Source organism: Balaenoptera ricei, chromosome 2 (assembly GCF_028023285.1).
Source record: "Balaenoptera ricei isolate mBalRic1 chromosome 2, mBalRic1.hap2, whole genome shotgun sequence".
NCBI classification, from domain to species: Eukaryota; Metazoa; Chordata; class Mammalia; order Artiodactyla; family Balaenopteridae; genus Balaenoptera; species Balaenoptera ricei.
Genome location: NC_082640.1, coordinates 83,893,055 through 83,911,994, shown reverse-complemented (window position 1 = coordinate 83,911,994; position 18,940 = coordinate 83,893,055). Strand labels below are relative to the sequence as shown.

The 18,940-nt window shown below is 39.6% G+C and overlaps 2 protein-coding genes across 5 annotated transcripts in view; one reads left to right on the top strand and one right to left on the bottom strand.

Moving 5' to 3' along the window:
• TMOD3 (tropomodulin 3) overlaps nucleotides 1-3,090 on the top strand; it is an 88,433-nt gene extending 85,343 nt beyond the window's left edge. The window contains exon 10 of the mRNA XM_059913295.1: nucleotides 661-3,090. Within this exon, the coding sequence (XP_059769278.1) occupies nucleotides 661-695 (35 nt within the window). The 3' untranslated portion in view covers nucleotides 696-3,090. The remainder of the gene's footprint in view (nucleotides 1-660) is intronic.
• A 508-nt stretch (nucleotides 3,091-3,598) lies between these two features.
• Nucleotides 3,599-17,640, bottom strand: LOC132359385 (RNA polymerase-associated protein LEO1-like). Of its 4 annotated transcripts, none has more exons than XM_059913297.1 (11): nucleotides 17,622-17,640; nucleotides 17,185-17,282; nucleotides 16,410-16,555; nucleotides 15,566-15,650; nucleotides 14,381-14,475; nucleotides 13,666-13,800; nucleotides 13,029-13,164; nucleotides 11,232-11,382; nucleotides 10,224-10,321; nucleotides 9,111-9,187; nucleotides 3,599-3,615 (listed from the first exon to the last, which is right to left on the bottom strand). In XM_059913297.1, the coding sequence occupies exons 1-10, from the start codon at nucleotides 17,635-17,637 to the stop codon at nucleotides 9,125-9,127; spliced, it is 1,023 nt and encodes a 340-aa protein (XP_059769280.1). In that variant the 5' UTR covers nucleotides 17,638-17,640; the 3' UTR covers nucleotides 3,599-3,615; nucleotides 9,111-9,124. The 4 variants fall into 4 exon arrangements, with proteins under 4 accessions (XP_059769280.1, XP_059769283.1, XP_059769279.1 ...); XM_059913296.1 differs by lacking the exon at nucleotides 3,599-3,615 and adding an exon at nucleotides 3,661-3,928; XM_059913300.1 differs by lacking the exon at nucleotides 10,224-10,321.
• Between the last annotated feature and the right edge of the window lie 1,300 nt (nucleotides 17,641-18,940).

Genomic DNA, 18,940 nt, shown 5'->3' with positions numbered 1-18,940 from the left:
TTGTTTACTCCATTAACTGGACTAGTTGACCAACCACTGTGGCTGCCCAAGTTTATGGTAGCCAGGTGTGACATCACCACATTACCAGGGTCTAAGATCTTCATTACTTTGCATTTGTTGTCTTCTCAGAGCCCTGAACTGGCTCATTTTGTAGGAGGTAAGTGAAGGAAAATTTGGAGAGCAGTAGCGGCAAGTCACTTACCTTTGAAACTGATAATACTATTTTTGGTATATGTTCTTGCACAAACTGAGGAAATAATCAGAAGAGCATGCAAATAGTTACGTTTAATACTTTCTAATCCCAGCTGCCTGAATGTCATTTCAAAATTTAATACAGTAAGTTATTAATCATTTTTTAATGGAGGTATAAATTTTAATACAAAAATGAGACAGGCACAGTGACTTGAAGGTGACTGCTGACCATTCTGTTGTAGATTTCTAATGTTACTGCTGTGTAAGCGCAGCTGAGCTTAGCCCCTCAGTTCTTAACAGGTAAGTAAGTAACCATGGTGAAGGATGTGAGTTTTTTATTTTAATGGCCATCTGAACTGCAAATGGACAATTCATTTTTGTACAACTCTAACTGGATCACACAGAAACTTGTCACAAGCAAATTAACATTGTACAAACTAACAGGGATTTCTAACATTTTTCTCATAGTTCGCAAGAGACGAGTTGAAGGAGACCACCAGTAAGTCTGCCAACATATAATCTTTGGAAGACTTCGAAAGTTTGCCAAGGGCCCGTGTTGTGATATCAGATGTAAAATTTTCCTCGGGAGAAGGGAAAAGACTGGAAATTCTTTTTTTTTTTTAACTACATGTATCTTTTACCTAGTTTAAGTTGTTACCAGTTTCAAATTGTAAATCACTAGTAGGTGATATTTTGTATTCTAAAGTATTATTTCTACTTTCTGCTAAAATCAATTTTAATTTAGCTTAATTAAATGGTTTATGATGAGTCTTGGGTTAAAAAAATACAATTATAAAAAAGTTTAGGAAGTCATTTATGTAGAATAATATGAACATTCTAAGGACCAATCTTTTTTTAAGTCAAAAAGGGACATTGCTGATGTCAGAATTGTTGTTGCACCTCTTAGGTACAAGGAACTTCAAAGCTTTCCTTATTCCATGGCAAGGAAACTTTTCCAAGTTTCATAACACATGAACTTGGCAAGAGTATGCTTTTTGCTTCTATCAAGAAAGCGAAATGCCAGCATTTTAAAACAGATGACTCAAAACCTGGTCATCTGTTTTGGAGTCAAAGCAGATCTCTAGGAGAGAGGAAGCAGTCGTCTCCTGTGCATTCCACGGCACTGCACCTGTCCAAGGTGTCTCAGCAACACCTACAGTTTTTTTCAACAAAGTCATCAGCTTGACCAGGTTACACACTTTGTTTAAAAGTATAGTTAGGTCTAAATTCATTACCGTTTTTCATTGTAATAATGTGGGCATTGTTAAATTTTTGTGAAAGCTCATAGTAAAAAAAAAAGCATCTGAGTAGGAAAGCTATTTTTTCTTCCCTGTAAAAGGCATACAGCCAACTCTCAGTTATTTAGGGTAAAAGAAAAAAGAAAGCTGTTGTTAAACAAACACATGAAATCAAAGTTAATAAATGGTAGAGCTTAAGTCAGAGGAGCATGCAAAACAGTCCTTTAAATTGACGGTTACTGACGGTAAATTAGAAACTGGCCTGGGTATAAATTAAGGAGCTGCACAGGATAGTGAGACGTTCCTATATGCAACACAGAATTGTCTGAATGGTATATAATCACCACTCACTACAGATTTTCCCAACCAATAAGGAAAATGGCTGTTCTTGATAAATCTAACTTTTATTATCTGTTTCCTTTCATCTTGTACTTTTTGGTCTACGTTGTATAAAAGCAATTTCTCATAACACACGTTGTCTTCCTATCATTCAAAGTATTAAGGTGAACAGTTAAACGGTGGTCCTGTGGTGGGAAGACTACTCCAGATCCAATAGTATGATAGACAATTTGGGCCTGCATTCATGTCTTATTTCAGGGCAGCCCCGGAGCAGGAGATGGCAGAGGCGATACAGCTGCAGACGACAGGGGCAAAGGAGTCTGAGCAGTCCTGGCCTCGACAATTCAGGCCTGGGTGTATCACTTACAGGGAGATTTTTCTAAAGGAGGAATCTCCTTCCAGAATAGGGGAGAGGTCTATTGTTAATTTTTTTAAACTTCTTGAAATTGAATTATAAAATGTCTGCTCCTGTCTGCTCCTTTGTCTTGGGTTGGACAGTTTATCTAATGAGCTAGGCAGCTCCTTGCATGCTACAGTAATAAGCCTTCTTAACAGGCAAAAGCTTTCCTCATGAGGATTGAGTGTGTGTTTTTTTGGAATCACTATCCATTGTTTGAAAGGGGCCAAAGAGTGACTTTGCACTGTACTGCTATTCCCTTTCAGTTATAGGGTGCTGGAGGTTTTCCCAAGTTAGCAAGTCAAGCTCACTCTCGCTCGCTCTCTCCCTCTTTCCTTTCATAAATGACTTTGGAAATGCACTTGGTTTCAGAGACTGCACAGCTCCAGCAGGGTGGGGAGTCAGCATGGAGCAGCTGTACAGAGCTACCAGTACACTTTTAGCAAGGCTTCCTTGCTTGTCCTGCCCTGTAAGTCAGTCAGTAAATTGCTAGGTATGTTACCCTTTCCTCCCCAAAGTTTGTTTTTAACTATAGGTAGGTAGGCCCCACCTAAAATTGTGTGTTATGCTTGGGGCAATATCTTTTCCACTTATTATTTATCAAAGTATGAAGAAGTTGAGTGTTTTCCTTGTACCATTCCAGTTCTGAGCTACAATAGTTCATTATATAATTGAAGAAAAGATTTCTTAATAGATAAGGGTGAACATTCATCTGATTAAATGCAGAAAATCTTTCAAGAATTGTAATTACAAGGGAGAAAACTGATGTTTACTTTGATCTTTAAGAATCTGGCACCTCTTACCCTTTTAGTAACTTTCAGTATTTCTGTATTTCTCTAAAATTTTTTATAACAGATTGGAGTTGTGAAATATACTCTTGATTTTTAAACCAAAGATTTTCTAAGACTTTAAGTTTTTGTAGTGTAACCAATATAAACTTATCTGGTTATCTAAGCAAAGACTATTCTTTGCATTTTTAAATTGCTGTTTTTTAAAAAGCTTTTAATTTCCCATTTTATAAAATTTTATATTCATATTGGAAGTTCTAATTTTTCCAGTTTGTCTACATGAAATTGTATGTATTAAAAAATCAATATTAATAATATTGATATTATTAAAATGGATTTTGGTGCTGTATACTTGTAGCTAAAGCCTAGTAGAAGTCTAATTCATAGGTGAAATACATTTTCTAAGGGTGCGGTGCCTGTTGTTTAAAAGACCAAATAAACATTTTGTGTTTAAAAAATTAGCAGATTGTTGGAGATTTTAAGGAGAATTATATCTTGATTGTTAAATTGCAGATTCTCGTTATTTGAATGAAATAATCCACATACTTGCTTTGTGCAGTAGTTGTCCTCTGGAAAAGTTACATGTATAGAGCTTTGTATATTGTTTTTCCGTTGACAGCATCTGATATTTTTTCATTTAAAAAGGGGAGTCCATGGTATACTGAAAATTATAAAAGAAAAAATGTTTTGATAAAATGTTAGTCATGTTCTATTGTACATTATATTTAACCCTTGCTACCATTAAAATAAGATTAAATAATTCATGAGGTTTCATAAAATCTTTAAATTTTCCCTCTGTGGTCCCAGGACTGCCTCACTTTTTCCTTATAAAATCAGGAATCACTGTTACCTCCCAGCAGATACAAGGATCATTGTTTTTCTAGAATCCATAGCAATTTCCGTTCTCTGTAAGTTCGGTAATGTCCAGTTTTGCTCTTCATTTCAAATGCCACTTCACTTAAAAAATTGTTTTTCTGGTTTTATTGAGATAATTGACATATAACATTGTATTAGTTTAAGGTGTACAACATAATGATTCGATATATGCACATACTGCAAAATGATTACCACAATAAGTTTGGTTAACATCTATCACCTCATGTAGTTTTAAAAAATGCTTTTCCTTGTGAGGAGAACTTTTAAGATCTATTCTCTTAGCAACTTTCAAATATGTAATACAGTATTATTAACTGTCATAACTATGCTGTACATTACAGTCGTAGGACTTTTTCTTATAACTGGAAGTTTGTACCATTTGACCACCTTCACACATTTCACCCACTCCCCATGCCCCACCTCTGGCAACCACCACTCTGCTTGCTGTACCTATGAATTTAGTTTTTTTAGATTCTGATACGTGAGATCATACAGTATTTATTTGTCTTTCTCTCTGACTTATTTCATTTAGCATAATGAGCTCAGGACCACTCCATTTTCGAACAGTATTAACTAAAGACATGGCACCCACAAGAACCAAACAAATTGGATGTGTCAGAGCACCTCCTATCAAGGGGCGTGACTTCTTCAGTCTAAACATCTATAGAACCATCTTTTCCATCAGCTCCCACTGAACATTAATGTTTCTAGCTACTTCTCAGTCAAAGGAATTCTTCACAAATTTTTAAATTGAGAAAATTGTATTTACAATAAGCAAAGATTTTTATATTATGTCATTTTAATGTGGTCATTCTTTCTTATGTCATATTGATTTTTCTGCATTATAATTTAGTTCCATAAGTCTTTCCCTATAAAAACTGAAAAAATTGGAAATTTTTTTATAATAAAACATTTATAACAGTTTGTTAATGCTGAACTCTAACCTGCAGTCTGATCATTCAGAGGAGCCAATCTTGTAAACCATTACCAAGTATTTTAGACAGCCTTCATTGACATATAAAGACTTTTACTTAGGACATCTGCTCTAGTGGCTAGATAAGAATAGATTGTAACACCGTGAAACACCACCAGCCATGTTTTGTTAGCGTTGTTCAAGTTCGTACACTTTTAAGATAAACTCCCTTGGAGTCTGCATATGTGAGGCTTAACTCCCTTTTCTACAGACTATCAGTATGTTTTAAGTGCTGCAAAGCAATTAATAGGCCTAAAATTTTTCTGTCAGATATTGTAGTCCACTCATATAGTAAGGTTTAAGAACAAATTCTGGGTGCTTCTTGGTGGCTATGTATAGCAATTTTTAGGAGTTTAAATTTTACCTTAACTCACAAAAGAAAAAAAGTCTTTGATTCAGTTGTTTAAACTTTTTAGATTTGTCTGCTTAAGAATTGTAAAAAAATTGTGAAAAAAAATTGCATGCATACATGTGCATTTACACACACACGTAGCATAAAAACCTCTGTAATTTTGAATAAATGCCCACATTTTTTTTCAGTCTTTTGGATGAATTATATTTGGTTTTAGTCATGTTTAAAAGCTTGAAAATTACCTTTATAACAGTGCATCATTCTTTGTCACATGAAATTGGGCATTTAAATACATTTTTTAACTCTAAAATACCAAAATGCTATAAATGCTTTACTTTTTCAATTTTTATAAATATAAAAACTGAATTTTATAATACTGATACTTAAATATTACAAAATATTCATATTATTATTATTGGCTCATAATAGCACAGTGAAGGTTCTTTTGAAAAATATGGACCGTAGGCATTTAGAATTTACCACTTCATATTGGAATAAATAATTTCACTAAAGTTTATCAAATATACTGTAGACTTGGACTTTTTGGAAAATCCATTTAGTGCCTATGTTCTAAAGTTCATTCCTTACACACCTCTTAAGAACAAGTTTATTAATTTCCCTGAGTTATTCTTTCCTACCCTATTAAGTTAAACCATATAAAACTGTCAATACGTGACCATTTATACCCATAAAAATAGTAAGTTCATATGGTTCAATCTCATACCATCAGTACTCCGTCTGGTCTGTCCATAAAATCAAATTGAGTTTTTTAAAAAAAAACTGAGTTGACAAATAAGAAACAGGGACCTATGATACAGTGCGTTCTGGGCCTGATGGGAGCCAATCCAGCTATTAAACTAGAGATTATTTTTGCAGTAAGACAAAGACATCTCTCATCAGTCACCTATATCCACCAACCAAAAGAGAAAATCAGCGCAACGTGTAATGGGTTTGAGGAAACTTTTAGGGATAAACATCAAATAACTGAATTTTGAAACTTAAGGAGTAACGAAATTCCCCTTGAATCTTTAGTGTTGGCTGGCCTTCCGAGGATGGCTGTCTGGCTTATGTTCACATACGGGAAGCCCTGATGCCTGTTGGAGGCTCGGGTGCTTGGGTTGTCAGGTAACTCCAGCTCCCGTGGGTCTGAGTGGACGTGGTGCCAGGAGCTGTGGCTGTGGGGAGACAGTGCCCTCATGCTCAGCCCAGTGGCACCCTGCTCCAAGCACCAAACAATGGGAGGGTCCAAAATCCCCAAATATCTTTTGGCCTTCAAATATTAAGCTTTCCACCATGTCTACGAGGGTTGAGGGCCTCTAGGCTCAGCCCAACTGCCCTGCCCCAGTCCTGTTGCTGAATTAGCAGAGCCTCAAGGCCAGCCCCTATAAAGAACAGCTGACCTAATCTACAGATTTAATGTGATCCCTTTCAAATTACCCATGACATTTTTCACAGAACTAGAACAAATAATCCTGAAATTTATATGAAACCATAAAAGACCCATAATTGCCAAAGCAGTCCTGAGGGGAAAGAACAAAGCAGGAGGCATAACCCTCCCAGGCTTCAGACAATACTACAAAGCTACAGTAATCAAAACAGTGTGGTACTGGCACAAAAACAGACATACATATCAGTGGAACAGAATAGAGAGCCCAGAAAAAAACCTACACACCTATGGTCAATTAGTCTTTGACAAAATAGGCAAGAATATAAAATGGGAAAAAGATGGTCTCTTCAACAAGTGGTTCTGGGAAAGTTGGACAGCTGCATGTAAATCAATGAAGTTAAAACACACCCTCACACCATGCACAAAAATAAACTCAAAATGGCTTAAAGATTTAAACATGAGATATGACACTATAAAACTCCTAGAAGAGATCACAGGCAAAACATTCTCTGACATAAATCATACCAATGTTTTCTTAGGTCAGGCTCCCAGGGCAACAGAAATTAAAAACAAAAGTAGACAAATGGGACCTAATCAAACTTAAAGCTTTTGCACAGAAAAGGAAACCATAAACAAAACAAAAAGACTATGGGCTGGGAGAAAATGTTTGCAAATGATGTGACCAACAAGGGCTTAATTTCCAAAATATACAAACAGCTCATACAACTCAACAACAACAACAAAAAAAAACACAACCCAATCGGAAAGTGGGCAGAAGACCTAAATAGACATTTCTCCAAAGAAGACATACAGATGGCCAAGAGGCACATGAAAAGATGCTCAACATCACTAATTATTAGAGAAATGCAAATCCAAACTACAGTGAGGTACCACATTACACCAGTCAGAATGGCCATCATTAAAAAGTCTACAAACAACAAATGCTGGAAAGGGTGTGGAGAAAAGGGAACCCTCCTACACTATTGGTGGGAATGTAAATTGGTGCAGCCACTATGGAAAACAGTTTGGAGTTTCCTCAAAAAACTAAAAATAGAGTTGATGTATGATCCAGCAATCTCACTCCTGGGCATATACCCAGATGAAACTAATTCGAAAAGATACATGCACCCCTATGTTCATAGCAGCGCTATTCACAATAGCCAAGACATGGAAAAACCTAAATGAATGAATGGATAAAGAAGATATACAATGGAGTATTACTCAGCCATCAGGAAGAATGAAATAATGCCATTTGCCGCTCAACAGACTTGAGGTTGCCAAGGGGTTTGGAGGGATAGGAAAGGGAAGGAATGGGAGTTTGGGATTAGCAGAGGCAAACTATTATATATATGATGGATAAAAAACAAGATCCTACTGTGTAGCACAGGGAATTATATTCAATATCCTGTGACAAACCATAATGGAAAAGAATGTGAAAAAGTATATATATATACATATGTATAAGTGAGTCACTTTGCTGTACAGAAGAAATTAACACAACATTGTATATCAACTTTACTTCAATAAAATTAAAAAAAAAAAAAAAGAATAGCCGACTTTATGACTGAACTGTGCTAGTACCTCTCAGCGTTCTGGATGAGTCTCTAAATGGCCTTTCTGGAGCGGGTGCTAATTATGTCTGTGTTTACTACACAACTATGAAATTATACTTTAAAAATATAAAAGGGAGGGAAATATAATGTATATCCAGGTTTTCTGCGTGGTAAGATGATGGGCCATTTTCCTTTTCTTTGACCATTTCTATTTAACAAAAGACTTCTAAAAAAACGTATCTAATTAGTATTCAACTCTCAGAGGTAGAGGAATATAAACATTAAATCATGAAGAATTTACATGGTCAAGTCCAAACCCCACCAAGTTGAGCAAACTAACTTCAGAGAAGTTGAATAACTTCCCCAAGATAATATCATTGGTTTGGTCATTCAATAAATACTTTTTATGCACCTGTTATGTTCCAGCTACTGCACTAGTCACAAAGCTAGAAGTCAAATCTAGTGTTTTGTTTCGCACTGCTCTTTTTTCTCTAAACCTTTTGGTGACCATTTCTCTCCGGTATTTTGGGTGTCTTTCTCCATAAGGTCACTAATGTATCTGCTCAGCAGAGTGACTGCTGTGCACATAAGTTCCTGACCCTTGTCTCAAAAATGTTTTTGTTTTTGTTTTTAACTTAAGAAAAAGCTTTGGACAGAGGTCTTAAGTTCTAACTCAGCTTCCACGTCTGTAAAATGAGAATAACAGCGGCTGCCCTTTGAGTTGTTCTGAGGATTAGAACTGGTAAGGCCCATGCAGCACTTGGCAAAGCACCGAGGATCCAGCGAACCCTCCTGTGCTGTACCTGCTCGGACAAGGAAACCCAAGATCCAGAGCAAACAGTTACCAAAATAAACTTCTCATTTGGGAAGAATGTATTTTCTAAAGTCACAGACTCGCTTCTGAACATTTTTAAACCACAACTAGGATTATGCAAAAGCAACTCAATTCCTCCCTTCAATCAAAACAAGTCATTTCATCATTGTTTTAAAACAAACGGTTGAAAACCATACTTACAGCAAGCACGCGTTTCATGCTTCAGTCATCCTCTTCTTCTTCGCCGCCTGCTTTCCTCTTTCTGGAGGGTTCACCTCCTGAACAGATATGAGAGAGAAGGTGTAAAATTTAATACTGAACGTTTCTGGAAATTTTGTCTTAAGTAGTTCTGAGCTCATGCGGGAGCTAGCCCTTCATGTTAGAACCCTACCCACCAGTGGCGACCTTGTCCACAAACACTGTCTCTACAGGTCAGACAAGGGGAGCCCGGGCTTCCCTGGGCAGCAGTCAGGGCTCAGGGACACCTCACTCTATCCTGACGGGGATTCTGCTCATTATTACTTGAAATATGTACCTCTGTTTCCTCAGTACTTCACTTTCTCCATCTAAAATTCAGTATTTTAAAGCCTGTCAATTTTTTTTTAAAAAGGACTGCTTGTGTTTTATGCTTTTTCAGTATGCTTTCCAAGTTTTAAATGTATTTTTTTCACATGAAAAATTAGTGCTTCCATTACACAGTCAGGCCGATTTCTATCACTGAGATGTTTCCTCTGATCTGTAACTCCAAACCCATAGTGGAGCATGTTAAGTGTTCAGAAAACACTGGATGAATGAATATGGCACAATGGCAACAACATAGTGATTTGCTGGTGTAATTAAGACTTAAATTTTCTTTGCACTTGTGCTCTTATAAGTGGGAAAGGAAATAATTAAAGGAAAATAATTTTAACAACATGGAAAGGAACTAACCCTCCACTATCATCATACCCATGATGAAGGTGAGATGCCCCTTGCTCTACTGCACTCAGCTACTTCTAATTCTCTGGTCGATCCCTGGTGTCTCAGCCACGTGTCTTTTCTCACAGGCCTCTCCGTCCTCTGGCATGCCCACCCTAACACTCTTCCTTCAGCACCCAGCAAGACAGCGCCTGCTCTGGGCAGTCTCCCAACGCGCACAGGTGTCAGGCCCTCCTCTGGGCCACGTCTAGGCTTATCACTGCATTCATCTCACTGAGTTACAGGGAGGTGTGTAGACATCTGTCTGTGCTCCAGGGCTGTGAGCTCCTCTTCATTCCAGGAGTTGACTTGTGGCTACAGGGCAAACCCCTTCAGATTGAATAAATTTGGTTTTACCCCATCACTGGTGAGTTTCTTTGCTCTCGGCGATCTTTGAGCCTTATCTTCATCTGGTCCCTCATCACGCTCTGAAGAATAGGTTCTGGCCCTTTCCTCTGAAAGCAAAGGGACTTTAGATATGGGATTGACCTTCAAAGATGAAGACCCATTTATTCCTGAATTTTTCTACTCTTGAATATTGCTACTTCCCACCATATATTTCCCTTGAGGAGCCAACAATTTTTTAAAGTTTTCATGAAGAAGTATGTATTGCTTTCAAACATGCTTAAACGACTTAGATTGGAGAGGTTTTTTTCCCTCGGAGAGATTGTCTGATCATTTTTAAATACCCGAGGGGCTTCATGCACACATTTTAAAAAAAAATTTATTTTATATATTTTTTATTTTTGGCTGCGTTGGGTCTTCGTAGCTGCAAGCGGGCTTCCTCTAGTTGTGGTGAGCGGGGGCTACTCTTCGTTGTGGTGCACGGGCTTCTCATTGTGGTGGCTTCTCTTGTTGTGGAGCATGGGCTCTAGGCACACAGGCTTCAGTAGTTGTGGCGTGCGGGCTCAGTAGTTGTGGCTCACAAGCTCTAGAGTGCAGGCTCAGTAGTTGTGGCTCACGAGCTTAGTTGCTCCGCAGCATGTGGAATCTTTCCGGACCAGGGCTCAAACCCATGTCCCCTACATTGGCAGGCAGATTCTTAACCATTGCACCACCAGGGAAGCCCCACATTTTTTAAAACTACAAAGTTTAAACACTGGGTCCCTATACAAGCAGGAGAACTGCCTGTTACACATTTTCCTCCATAAGCACAAAAATTATTTGACTGATTTTCTTTATTATGGGGGTGCCTTATTTTCCCAGCCAAGCTTTTGTGTGGGAAAGTGGTCCTAGGGAAAACAAAATAAAAGGCCTTTGTACTGTTGTCCTAAGTGAATAACAGCAAGACAGTAAGAGCCCACCAGAGCATAATCGCTCCCATGGACCTGAGATGATGAACTGTGACCTCCTCTCCTGACTCACCTCGGCGTTCCCCTCGGCCATGGCTCTTGCTGGCCTCACCCTCCTCATCATTGCTGGGGCCCTGGTAGAGGGCACTTGGCCCCCGCTGGTTCTGCTTTTCCCGCAGATGGATGGTCTCCTGGTGAGTAGAAGCCCTCAAACGTTCTTCTTTCTGTAAAGAAGCAAATAAATTACTGAACTTTAAAACAAAAAATGAACTCACTTAGTGCCCCCTTGAAACTACTTTACTGTAAAGAACAGGTAAATGCCTCGCCCAGGACAACGCCAGTTCCTGTGTCCTCAGGGTACAGTTCTCTCCATTTTACACCTCTGTTACCACACATGGTCATCATCTTGTTCAGTTCGAAGGCGTGAAGACAACACAGGGTGAAGAGGCAAAGCCTCCCTCCCTCACACCAATTGCCCCATCAGAACTGGCACCGGCACAGCCTAGGGAGCTGCAGCGTCCCCTGTGCTGCCAGGCAGAGCCCAGAGTGTGGCGACCAGCCTGAGGAACCTCGTTCATGCCCAGTGGATGCCTGAGGGAGGAGGGTTCTCTTCACCCCTGAGACAGACGTCTGACTTGCCCAGGCTCCACCAAACTACCGTGGTGCCCAGATATTCCAGTCTGGGGCCCTCAACCCAGAGAGCTCCCCACAGCTCCTGATGGCAGGATGGGGAGGTTCTGGTGGGGAGGGTCCCTGAGCCCCAAAGCAGAGCCTTCATTCCCTTCCATCTGCCTGGCTTCTACACATTGGGGTTCACTAGGCAGAGCCAGTGTCAACTGAGTCAGGAATGTCCTCTTGACCTTCCCACATCACCTCCTATCTGGCTAACACAGTTTAATGATATACATCAAGGGTTATATTTTTATATAAAGATTTTTTTAAATTAATTTATTTTTGACTACATTGGGTGTTTGTTGCTGCACGCGGGCTTTCTCTAGTTGTGGCGAGCAGGGGCTATTCTTCGTTGCGGTGTGTGGGCTTCTCATTGCGGTGGCTTCTCTTGTTGCACAGCATGGGCTCTAGGAGCGTGGGCTTCAGTAGTTGTGGCTTGTGGGCTCTAGAGCGCAGGCTCAGTAGTTGTGGTCCACGGGTTTACTTGCTCTGTGGCATGTGGGATCTTCCCGGACCAGGGATCGAACCCGTGTCCCCTACACTGGCAGGCAGATTCTTAACCACTGTGCCACCAGGGAAGCCCGGGTTATATTTTTATTTTATTTTTTTTATTTTTTATTTTTTTTAATTACACTATACTAGGTGTGCTTTATTTTATTTTTATTAATGGCTGTGTTGGATCTTCGTTTCTGTGCGAGGGCTTTCTCCAGTTGTGGCAAGCGGGGGCCACTCTTCATCACGGTGCGCGGGCCTCTCACTATCGCGCCCTCTCTTGTTGCGGAGCACAGGCTCCAGACGCGCAGGCTCAGTAATTGTGGCTCACGGGCCCATTTGCTCCGCGGCATGTGGGATCTTCCCAGACCACGGCCCGAACCCGTGTCCCCTGCATTGGCAGGCAGATTCCCAACCACTACGCCACCAGGGAAGCCCCCGGGTTATATTTTTAAATTACTAGTTTCCCTCTGAAATCTCATAGATTGGAGAGAGAACACCTGAGGGTCCGGATTGCTGTATCTCACCATCAGCCATTGACTATGACAATTACTGTGGTTAACCATATGCTTAGAAGGTTAAGCAGGCTCCCTGATAACCACAAGAAATAAAACGGCTGTGACAATAAGAAATGATGAATTAACATTCTGGAAAGCACAGTTCTTAATACCCCAAACAATCCCAGGATAAATTTCAGCCAACATACCTTAATCATCTCTCTGCGCTGGCATTCAGGATCACGACCAGCTATTGGTAAGATTCTAATCTTCTGTGTCCTCGAGCATCTATTAGCAAGTGGCAGGGTCATCTTTCTATGTGTGGCATAGTCTGTAGCCTGAGGTCTGCAGGAAACAGACAAAAACGTCTCACTGTTGACAAAGAATATTTGGAGGCAATCATACCAACAGCAAACACAGCTGCGGACAATGACACACCAGCCCCTGCGGCAGCCCTTTCCTCTGGCACATGCGCACACCAAGAGCATGCTCGCGATCGGCAGCCTTCCCAGGTAAACGTCCCTGAAGGGAAGGGACACGCTGACCAGCAGAGCAGCACAGACAGTCCAGGCCTCTTACCAGGTGCGTCAATCAATGTGAGTTAATAACCGGTCTTCTGGTTTGTACGGCGGGCTCATGTTGGTTTCCATAGCGTGAACTGGCTCCCTGAGGGACAGCAACTTGTTGCAAAGGTGAAAAATAGCATGGGAACCAGACCATGGACCTTGGTGAGCTGTACCTCAAAATCAGGTCAATCAGGACTGAGGCGGGCTTTGTGCACAGCCAACCTCTCTGCCCTGTTGCTCTTTAACTGCCAAGTAGCTGTAGGTCACTATGAATAGTTACCTGAAAGTGAGTTTGGACTTAAAGATGGCTTGTCCCTGCAGACCAGTGTCTTCCCTAATGAACAGGTGGTTGTGATTGCCCTGCATCGGGGCCTTGTAAACATCAAACACCTCATTGCCTAAATGCAGGGACAGGCTGGAAACAAGAAATAGTTCAGTTATTAGTGTGGATATTTAACAAATCCTACAGCTTCCATTCTACCCTGTTAGCTTTTCTTAAAATGCTGTGGAACTGCAGGATCCTGTCCCCATACTGAATTCATAAGAAAAACAAAGAAAAGATACTGGAAACAACTAACCTAACCTTTCAAAGTAAAAGGTCATAAAATCCATCTTCCTTTCAACTTCAAATATAATTGTTTTTATCATTTTCCCAATGTCTACCATTTCATTAGTAAAATAGAAACCATTTTTTTAAACATACAAATTTATAATGTCCAATAATCACAAATGGGCGCTAAGATTAGGCTTTCATCTCAATAAGGTAGATACTGTGAATTTGATCACATCTTGGGTCTATGACTAGAGTATCCCAGTGCTGCACTGTGATCTTAACCTTATTTATTTCTCCCAGGTTTCCCACGTAATGCCAGAGGCCTAGATCTTGTTAATTCTTTAATGAAAGATGATCCCAAAATACGGTCCTACGCAGAAAACTTCATTCATCCCAGGCCTCCCTCTGGGTATTTCCATACTCTTCAGGCATTTATGCTCACCTTCCATCGGACCACTTGACTATCCGAGCATTGCTTTCTTTAATTTCATTTCCTTCTTTGTCCCGGCGTATCCTCCATCGTATAGTATTTTCTATCTGTTTCAAAACACAAAGGCATTAGAAAACCAGCGTTACTAACTGCATGTTCTTTTTTCCTCAAGTGACTTATAATCATGTGCCAAGAATTCACAGATGGTAAGAGAATAAGCTCACCACAAAATAGTTGATTAGGCAACATGGAAACCTTCCTGCTACAGATACCTAGAGATACTGGTTGAAATCACCAGACATTTTGTTTTAATCTTCTCTGAGCTCCAGTTCATGGCAGTGGAAGCAAAATCTTTGGGGCCATATGAGGTAGGAGGTTACAACTGAGATCTCTGTCTATTGCAGCCCAACTTGAAGGCTATGAACCCAGAGAAAGAAGGACTAAAAAAGGACCCATTCGCCTAGTAAGACAGGGAAGCTCTGAGTATTAATTAAAAAAAAAAAAAAAGAATATACAATTAAGTAATAAACAACAGATTAAAACCTGAGACTTTTGCTTTACCCTATCCCTATTGTGGGGAACTCCAAATTACAAAAGTAGCATAAAAATGGATCCCGCCATGGCTACCACTGCGGCCTCTGGCAGAAGCTCATTCAAAACCCGGTTAAAGGCAACGCCATCCCTGTGAGAGCAATGGTAGGGTTTTGCCATCCAGGCCTTCTCGAGGGGAACCACCTAATGGCAAGGCCTATTTTCTGTGCATAATCTGAATTGCCATAAAGAGTCTGAGATACTCTTATTGTGGGAAGCTGCTTGGATCTATCCACAATAAAATGTGGAGGCAGTTCTGTATACCTAGCTACATTATTATTTATCCTGAAGGAAATAGCTAACAATTTTCAAGAATTTTTATCTTTACTTCTGTCGAAAAATTACAACTGCAAAAGAAAGGTTAAAAAAGTGACAATTCTACACGGATTTTTTTAAAAAGGATATATACCTTCCCCTCTAAAAATGTTCTGAAAAGATATTTAATTCCTTGTTCTAAGCAGTTATTTATTGATTGTTTATGACAATAAACATAAAGATCATTTTATAAGCTGGTCTCAAATTGTTACCCCTGTGTTTTACTTTATAAAAGGAAAAACTCAAAAAAACCAAAAAACCAAAACACAGGAATAAAGTGTGAAATGGTACCTTTAATTTTAACCTGGTTCTATCTTCTTCATCAAGCACTTCCTCATCTTCAAATTCATCTTCATAATACTGAGGATGAAAAGGCCTAAAAGGTGTTTTTTAATGTAGTATTAGCCATCTTTAGTATTGAATATAATTAATGTATAAAATAATAATCTTTACAACATGCACTAATATGTTAAAAAAATCACAGTAGACAAATAACTTCATGTAAAACTTCAAAAAGTAGGCAAATTACTGTACTTTCTTGAAATTTGATTTTAAAACATATTACCTGAAATAAAATCCAAATGTGACTTATAGTTCAAAGTTTTTAAATTATATTTTTGTTCAGTAACATATGCCCTCTAAAGTGTAGGTGACACATGATCTATCTTTTCATATTTTTTAAGAAAAGTGTCATGTTTAATTGCATAAGAGCTTGCAATAGTGCACCATCGTGAATAATACTCATCAACACTATTTTGTTGTCTAAAATTGTGGTCGTTTCTAGATTCACAAAGGCTTTTGCATTGAACATTTGTGATTTCTCTAGCAAACTTTCTCACTCTCATTTTCCAGTTTTTCAGCTTTATGATAGTGAAAAATACCTTCATCAGCTATGTCTGTTCATTTATAAGAAAGTGCCAAAATGCTAGAAGAATTATTAGCATTAAAACTTTCTCACACCAGTAATTCATCATTTTCTACCACAGCACATTCTAAATTTATTTTTTCAGAGTTACATGAGAAATCTCCCACCTCTGTGATTAGCCAACTCATTATAAATGAGAAAAACATTTACATTCCACATATTTTTACTCAATATCTTGGGGAAAAAAAAAACTTTAATCAGTCCTCTTACTTGGGTTCTATGCTGAGAAATTTGGGTAGTTTAACAAAGTACAATTCATTTCCTAAATCAGAGTTGATGCTGGGAATTTCTACTTCTATTTTGGTTTCAGATATTGGCTCTTCCTCCTGCTGGTCCTGAGGCACTCCACGTCCATCCTAAGAGAGAATCAGAATGTGAGAGCCTGAGTTGACATTAGAAAGGCTCTAGCTCTCCTTCTGCACTAGGCAGATGCAGGTGTGACCAGAAGTAAACTTGGACGCCCCTTCAGAGATAAAGCAGTTGGCAACCCCTCCAGGCCTCTCCTTAAAATTTCATCCTCTCCCCACCCCCCCAAAAAAACCACCATGCAAAACAAGACCTGTTAGCCTGCATTACCAGAAAAAATGTTGACCTATCTAGTTTGCATAAGATATTTAGCAACAGGTGTGTGAAATTATGCAACCCCTCAATGCTAGGTAACTATTAAAATCAGAGAAGAATGTCAAATAGTACACACTTCTTGGCACAGGTTTAAATAAGAACAACTTTTAAATCAAAGGTTTTCAAATTATGCATCCTCACAGTCTAGCCCCTAAAGTTTGGCATCAAATTCATTCTGAGCAATTCCTTCTATTCTCTTTAATATCCAGAAATTCCCAACATAGCTAAGAAAGTCACCCATTCGTCAGATGTTTCAGACTGCTATTCATTATCCATGTCCTCTCCCTACATGACCCATCAGCCTCTGAAACGTTTTTCTTAACTTTGAACAATGGGCCCAGTTGAGATTTGTAACTGTACTTACAGTAACAGGCTGTCCTGAAATGGGTGGTTTATTGTCCCCGTCACTCTCTGAAGAAATGTCATCTATGTCTCCAAACAGATCCATGGTCCCACTATAATCTTCAACGTTGGGGGGAAAATGCACAGTATTAATTTCTCTCACTGAAGTTCTTCACACAGTTCTTAGCCCATCACTTCAACATATTCCCAAGATTCATAAACCAAACCTCCACTAAACCATGATCAGACTGACTCCCTGAGCCTGGCCCTCAGAAGCCTCACAAGAGTGTCTACAGGGAAGGAAAACAGCAAAGTTAGTTGGTGGAAGGCCAAGCTGCTGTGATAGCCAGATTTCAAGGTGGATCCCAGGGATCCCTGCCTCTGGTATTCTTGCCCTTGTGTGGTCCCCTCCCACAGGTATCATGGTTGGTCTATGTGATCAATAGAATACAGCCTCACTTCCAAGTCTCTGCATGACATTGTGGCTTTTCTGCCTTGCTCTTTCTCCCTTGGGTCACTTGCTCTGGAGGAAGCCAGCTGCTGTGATATGAAGACACTCAAACTGCTGTGGAGAGGCTCATGCAGTGACAAACTGAGGCCTCCTGCCAAGAGCCACGTGAGTGAACCATCTCGGAAACAGATCCCTCAGCCCCAGCCAGGCAAGCCTTTAAATAATACAGTCTCAGCCAACATCTTGATTGCAGCCTTGTGGGAGACCCTGAGCCAGTGCTAAACCACTCCTGACCCTTAGAAACGGTGAGATATATTAAATGTTTGTTGTTTTAAGCTGGCGCTCTCAGGGAGTGTAGTTAGGGAAGGTGGGGGATGGTATGCAGGTCACACAAAATATGTCTACTCTGACACTCCTATCTCCCTGTCTTTGAATTCCCTCTGCACAAAGCCAGGGAAGCTTTGGTATCTCAACTTCATTAAATGAAGGCCACCACTGAGTTTTTTTTGGTGAACCCATCAAGTATAGAGCCATGTCCAGCTATATGTCCTAACACATCAAATCCAGAATATATCAATATAAGTGCACCCGTATCAGTAAATTTGGCCCAAGGTAGTTAGTGTTTTTCCTTCATCTCACATTCTTAGAATCCACGTCCACACACATTCCCCAGGCTTTTGCTCATATTTAATAGCAAAATCTTGCAATTCTTTTGGTGTGTAAGTTATTTCTTCTTCAGTCAGAGTTTGTGCTTTCTTTGCCAGAGTATGATGAGATCCTAGTGATGGGTCTGCTGGTAAAAAGTAGGTCAGACAGCACTCAGCTGGGTGATTCTTGAGGGGAATGCAGACTGCCCCAAGTGATGTTATTACAGCATTTTCAAGCAAGAAGACTAGTTTCACAACCTACTGAATGGGAGAAAATGTTTGCAAATGATAGGACCGATAAGGGGTTAATATCCAAAATATATAAACAGCTCATACAACTCAGCATTAAAAAAACAAACAACTTGATTAAGAAATGGGCAGAAAACATGAATAGACATTTTTCCAAAGACATACACATGGCCAACAGGCCCATGAAAAGATGCTCAACATCACTAATCATTCAGGGAAATGCAAATCAAAACCACAGTGAGATATCACCTCACACCTGTCAGAATAGCTACCATCAAAAAGTCTACAAATAGCAAATGTTGGGGAGAATATGGAGAAAAGGGAACCCTTGTATGCTGTTGGTGGGAATGTAAATTGGTGCAGCCACTATGGAAAATAGTATGGAGGTTCCTCAAAAAACTAAAAATAGAACTACCATATGATCCAGTAAT

Bases quoted from the DNA above. Each gene is read 5' to 3' on its own strand.
- LOC132359385 (XM_059913297.1), bottom strand. The intron at 15,651-16,409 runs GTAAGAGGACTG...AACACCTTTTAG, and splicing joins TTTCTCAGCATAGAACCCAA to GCCTTTTCATCCTCAGTATT. The intron at 13,801-14,380 runs GTGAGCATAAAT...TCTTGTTTCCAG, and splicing joins GTCAAGTGGTCCGATGGAAG to CCTGTCCCTGCATTTAGGCA.